The following is a 6,884-nucleotide window of genomic DNA, read 5'->3' on the forward strand; positions in this document are numbered from 1 at the left end:
AAGATTGGTGGAGTTGAGTCACCAAAGCAGAGAGAGCCTTGCCCAAGGGGACAGCGTCACCTTCTGATGAAGATGCAGGTGAGAGGCCGACCATTGACAGAGAAGGCAAAGCTGAAAAGGACATGAATGGAAATTACCATATTGGACTGCCTCAAAGGTGGCTACCATCTTTCCCAAAAGTTTAGTGCACAGGTGCATGTACATTTGCTTGTGAAGAAGCACAAGACAGAACAAGTTCTGAAGAGACCGGATTGCGTCCTCTGGTAAGAACACCTGTAACTGGATCATGTCTAGAATCATCCCTAGAAACTGCAGCCACTGTGAGGACTGGAGCTGAGATTTTGCAAAATTCAGAATCCACCCATGCTCTATGAGTTTTTCTGAGTCAAGTTGATATTGACCAGAAATACAAATACTGTGCTGGATACTTCTCTGTGACTCAAAATATCAACATACTGTATACCAATAGTATTTTACCACCAGTAGGGGTCACTATACATTCATTAATTCAAATAATTAGCACGGACAATGGCAGTAGGTGGGATCAGATAAAATAAATACTTTTAATTGTAACTCATAAAAATGAATAAATTAAACATACACAAAATCATAGAAAATGCATAAATTATGATATGATATAATCTAAAATATATTGTGTTAACACTTTGTTAGTTGCGTAGAAAGCACATAGACAAATTTTTGGTTAGTTCATGGTAATTAGTATTTATAACAGTTGTACAGCTTTAGGCTTTATAGGTACCACTCCTCTATAGCGACGATGTTGCTTGTTTGTGGTTCAGCACACATCACCAGATTTGTGAATATAGCAATTCAGTCCCAGGCTGGGTTAGCACTTCCAATTCAGCCATCCAGGGGTTCAGCAATGGTGGAGATGCAGCTTTGCACATAAGAAGCTGGTACCAGATGCGCAGCAGATAACACTAACGCGTTTCTCCGTGTTAACGCATTGCCACACTGAAGTGCAAATAACTTCAAAGAAACTTTTCTGCTAATAATAGTTAAAAAAAAACTGCTTCTCTTATCTAAGCAATAGTTATTTCTCTGTCATTTTATATCATTATATCATATCATAATTTATGCATTTTCGATAATTTTGTGTGTTTAATTTATACATTTTTATGAGTTAGAATTAAAAGTATTTATTTTACCTGATCCCACCTACTGCCATTGTCTGTGCTAATTATTTGAATTAATGAGTGCACAGTGACCCCTACTGCTGGTAAAATACTACTGGTATATGTTGATATTTTGAGTCACAGAGAAGTATCTCAGGTTCCAGCGTAGTATTTGTATTTTTTAAATTTCTTTGTGTGGTTGAGTACCCACATTGTACTGCAGCTTGAACTTGAGATCCTATACAAAGACATTCAATTGGAACAGTTTGTGTTAAATTGGACTATTTTTCTATAGTGTGCCACACCAAAACTCCTTGATATTGGCCAGCAAGGATTCCCATGAGGTGCCCTTTAACAGGAGGTTGTCGAGATAAGGAATTACCTTTTTCTAGCAAAACTGGTAAACTGGTTTTGAAAAAACGGTGCAGAGGTGGGAGCCAAAAATGGATTTTTTAGCCGAAGGCCATCAAATCCTGTACCCAGGCATCTTGACAAAACTGAAGCCACATGTGCTCTTAATCCCGCCGATGTGCTCCCACCCTGGGATCCCCCAGATGGGACGGAAGACCGTCATGCGGAGGGCTTGGAGGAGAGCATGGCCTCCTGGTGAGAGGAAGAAAACCCTCTCCTGCGTCCTTGGCGTCCCCTGTGAGAGGAAGCGACCTCCTTGGAGTGGCTGCAGAACTGATTCTGTGGGCAAAAGGACCGAAAGGATGCCCCCTGAAAAGTCCCATGCGTAGGTGGATGAGCTGTGGTGGGAAGGAAATTAGACCCCCCCCCCCCCATAGCTTGGGAGATCCACTTGTCAAGTTCTGGACCAAACAAGACATCTCCTGTGAAAGCAAGGGCTTCTACTGCCCGCTTTGATTCTGCATCTGCCTGACACTGGCAGAGCCACAAGGACCTGTGAGCAGATATAGAGAGAAGAAATACGGGTTGCAATGATACAAATATGCAGAGGCTTCATGTATGTGTTCCACCAACTGCAAAAGGGTTTCAGCATCAGGATTATCCTGTAAACCTGATGAAATCTGGCCAGCCCAGATGCCCATGGCCTTGTTAACCTAGCATCCTACCTTTAACAGGACGCTTATAACCCCCGCAGCTGTATACTGGATATGGACTTAAGTTCTAGCTTCCTGTCTGAGGAGTCCCGGAGAGTAGTGGCTCCTGGGACAGGCAGTACTGTCTTTTTTGACAGACGTGAGACCGATGGGTCAATCACAGGGGTTATTTCCAATCTTTTGCTGTCCTCAGCAGGTAAAGGGTAAGTAGTCAAAAACCTACAAGAGGATTGGATTTTCTGATCTGGGTGACTCCATGCCTGTAATAAAGGATTGTCCAATTCCTCAGATGGACATAAGGAGGAGGGATTAGCAGGAGCTGCCGCAGTACTTATGTAATATCTGGGCGCCCGATTTTTGCATCGCATCGCATGCAATATAGTGGCATACAATTCATGCAATGCGATTTTTTATTGTAAAGACCCGATTTTTAATTGTACCCCCACTATCCAACTACGCATGGAGTTGATTTTATATAGTGTGGCGAGCGCAGCGAGGGGACGCAGAATACATGTAAAGTAATCCGCGTCTGCTCGCCTCGCTGTGCTCGCCACACTATATAAGACTATTAAGACTCTTGCGGTATGACATCCTGTAAATCCTTGTCTGGAGGAGCAAACTCACCCTCCTCTAACTTTGGCATGTCATCAGACTGTACAATCTGTGGTAACAGTCTCTTTCTTTGTAAGAGGATGGGATGTGGCTGACTGAGGTGCCTTAGCCGGCTGATGCTAGAGCTCTAGTTATACCCTCCAACAGAAGCGAAATCAATCTGCTGAGATCTGGAGGTTTCTCTGTCTCTCTGTGAAGCTGTAAGCTCAGAGGACAGGGGTGACATGACGTCAGTGAGCTGTGAAGCCCAAGCCAGGGTATCCCCTTGGAATTGTAACAGAGGGGAGTCTGCTGTGCACTTATCACACAACAGCATCCCTTAAGAAGTTTGTGAAAATTCACTTCTTGCAAGCAAGCTTTTTAGAGCTTCCTACTGCCATGATATCTTATAATTTTATATATATCTTATACTCTATACACACACACACACACACACACACACACACACACACACACACACACATATAGTAGGTACAATTATACCTACTATGTTAGAAACAATGGACAGGAGAGACAGTATAAGGAAAGGAGCTGCCAAAGGCCAGCAACTGCGCTATGGTATATAATACAGGAGCGCCTATGGCCTAATTTGCATACAGCCTAACACTGTCCCACCTTGCTCTCAACCCCACTGTCTTGTACTCACAGATCTTGCTGATTTCAGTTAACTAACTAACTAAAAGTGTGACCAGCTCCCTCCGGGCACAATCTAAGACTGCGTGAGAGGGGAAGTAGAAGGGGAGGCTCTTGCCACACTCATTTAAATTTAAAGTACCCATGCTCCCTGTAGTCACCTTTTTCACTCCAGTGACACCTAGTGGATGAAGGAGAAACATGCACTGTGTGGGGTTCTGATGTATATAGAAACATATCTCGCATGGTGTGTAGTGTAATGTAATGCCATAATATCATTAAGTACAGTAGATGTTAGGAACTATAAGTATCGGCATGCTAAGGCAGATATTACCTGCTCATGTCTTTGCTCATCTCATCTTTCTCATTTAGCATTAGAGCTAACAATTCTTGTGTTATGGATTTTTTACAGAATCTGAAAAGACCCAAGGAACCAATACTGACTCAAACGCCTAGTAATATGGGACCACCAATGACCATTAACACATGACCACTACAGACATTACAGCCAAGGAACACAGGACCACTAATGCCCTTACATCTCAGTAACACAGGACCACTACAGACATTACAGCCAAGGAACACAGGACCACTAATGCCCTTACATCTCAGTAACACAGGACCACTACAGACATTACAGCCAAGGAATACAGGACTACTACTGACCTAACAGCTCAGTAACACAGGACCAGTACAGACATTACAGCCAAGGAACACAGGACCACTAATGCCCTTACATCTCAGTAACACAGGACCACTACAGACATTACAGCCAAGGAATACGGGACTACTACTGACCTAACAGCTCAGTAACACAGGACCAGTACAGACATTACAGCCAAGGAACACAGGACTACTACTGACCTAACAGCTCAGTAACACAGGACCAGTACAGACATTACAGCCAAGGAATACGGGACTACTACTGACCTAACAGCTCAGTAACACAGGACCAGTACAGACATTACAGCCAAGGAACACAAGACTACTACTGACCTAACAGCTCAGTAACACAGGACCAGTACAGACATTACAGCCAAGGAATACGGGACTACTACTGACCTAACAGCTCAGTAACACAGGACCAGTACAGACATTACAGCCAAGGAACACAGGACCACTAATGACCTAACAGCTCAGTAACACAGGACCACTAATGACCTAAAAGCTCAGTAACACAGGACGACTACAGAAATTACAGCCAAGGAATATGGGACCACTACTGACCTAATAGCCAAAGAACATGGGACCACTACTGACCTAACAGCTCAGTAACATGCAACTACTAATGACCTAATAGCTAAGTAACATGGGCCACTACTGACATAACAGCCAAGGAACATGGGACTACGACTGACCTAAGCTGAATAACACAGGACAACTACTGACCTAAGAAGCGAAGGAATACAGGAGTAAGACTGACCTAACCTGAGGAACGAAGGGATGGCTATGAATCTAACAGCCTAGGTACATGGGACCACGACTGACCTAAGCTGAGGAACATGGGACCACTACTGACCTCAGCTAAGGAACATGGGACCACTACTGACCTCAGCTGAATAACACAGGACAACTACTGACCTAAGAAGCCAAGGAATACAGGAGTAAGACTGACCTAACCTGAGGAACGAAGGTATGGCTATGAATCTAACAGCCTAGGTACATGGGACCACGACTGACTTAAGCTGAGGAACATGGGACCACTACTGACCTCAGCTGAATAACACAGGACAACTACTGACCTAAGAAGCCAAGGAATACAGGAGTAAGACTGACCTAACCTGAGGAACGAAGGGATGGCTATGAATCGAACAGCCTAGGTACATGGGATCACGACTGACCTCAGCTGAGGAACATGGGACCACTACTGACCTCAGCTGAGGAACATGGGACCACTACTGACCTAAGCTGAGGAACATGGGACCACTACTGACCTAAGCTGAGGAACATGGGACCACTACTGACCTGAGCTGAGGAACATGGGACCACTACTGACCTGAGCTGAGGAACATGGGACCACTACTGACCTGAGGAACATGGGACCACTACTGACCTAAGCTGAGGAACACAGAACTAAGACTGTCCTTACAGAACGAACATTTAAAAAATAGCGACCACAAGATTGACCAAACTGGAAATCCAGCTGAAAAACCCACATCACAGAGGGCTCCCCATTTGGGGTATCTCACCTTCACAACCACTGTAAAAATAAATTATTTGAAAACAGAAAATAATCTCCCCCCCCCCCATCCCTCTCCTCAACCCACCTCCTCCCCATCCCTGTCATCAAGATAAGATAATGAAATAAAATGTGTGTAGCTAACTATTTCTACAGTGTCATAATATATAATTACATTTACTGTAGTGCCTCATTATGTTTATAATATATAAGTTATATTACAACATAGCCGTCTCCCCAATACCTAATTCAATTATACAATACATAATGAATATATACAATACATCATGTGCACATTTCATACAAAATATTATTGTGTAGCTAACTATTTCTACAGTGTCATAATATATAATTACATTTACTGTAGTGCCTCATTATGTTTATAATATATAAGTTATATTACAACATAGCCGTCTCCCCAATACCTAATTCAATTATACAATACATAATGAATATATACAATACATCATGTGCACATTTCATACAAAATATTATTGTCTGGATGTTTAATATTTAATATTTTAGCGCCAATAGCCGCCCGATACTTTCTCTAGTGCAGTGGAAGCCAGGGCCAGATTAAGGACAATATGGGCCTGGAGCTGAAATTTATGAAAGGCCTATTGTATGCCTCGGCAGGAGGTGTGGCAAGCATGGTGGGGGTGTGACCAGTGTGATGTGGGTGTGGTCTAAATAAAAGGTGTGGTCACTGCCAAGGGTTGAATATCTCTATGGAAGCCATAGCTAATTCCTACCTTCAAAAAAAAATTTGACCACCATATACATTGCAGTGAACGCCATATTACATAGTAGGTAAGGCTGAAAAAAGACTTGCGTCCATCTAGTTCAACCTGGTATAGATATCCATTGCTGATTTGGTAGGTTCTGGTATTTTACAGACAATTTATATTTCTTATTTGTACCCATGGATGTTTTTCTCCAGTAAATGTTTGTCCAACTTTGCCTTGAACGCATTTAATGAGCCAGCCGTTACCACCTCTCTGGGAAGAGAGTTCCAGAGTTTGACTGTTCTGACTGTAAAGAAATTCTTTCTACTAGCGGAATTAAATCTTTTTTCTTCTAATCTATACTCATGCCCTCGCGTCCTAGATTCCTTTCTGGTAGAAAAGAGGGTGTGTGACAGTTCCTTATATTGGCCCTTGATATACTTGTACATGTTTAGGCATGTCCCCCCTTAAACGTCTCTTTTCTAATGTAAATAGTCCCAAATTGCTTAATCTCTCCCCGTAGCTTAAATTCTCC

At 42.9% G+C, this 6,884-nt stretch overlaps 1 protein-coding gene across 1 annotated transcript in view; it reads left to right on the forward strand.

The window, feature by feature from the left end:
* Positions 1-5,768, forward strand: part of LOC146058639 (transient receptor potential cation channel subfamily M member 2-like) — a 263,946-nt gene extending 258,178 nt beyond the window's left edge. Inside the window, exon 26 of the mRNA XM_083170912.1 lies at positions 3,858-5,768. Coding sequence (XP_083027038.1) covers positions 3,858-3,901 — 44 coding nt within the window. The 3' untranslated portion in view covers positions 3,902-5,768. The remainder of the gene's footprint in view (positions 1-3,857) is intronic.
* The last annotated feature ends 1,116 nt before the right edge of the window (positions 5,769-6,884 follow it).

This window comes from Crinia signifera, chromosome 2 (genome assembly GCF_055691185.1).
Source record: "Crinia signifera chromosome 2, ASM5569118v1, whole genome shotgun sequence".
Taxonomy (NCBI): Eukaryota; Metazoa; Chordata; class Amphibia; order Anura; family Myobatrachidae; genus Crinia; species Crinia signifera.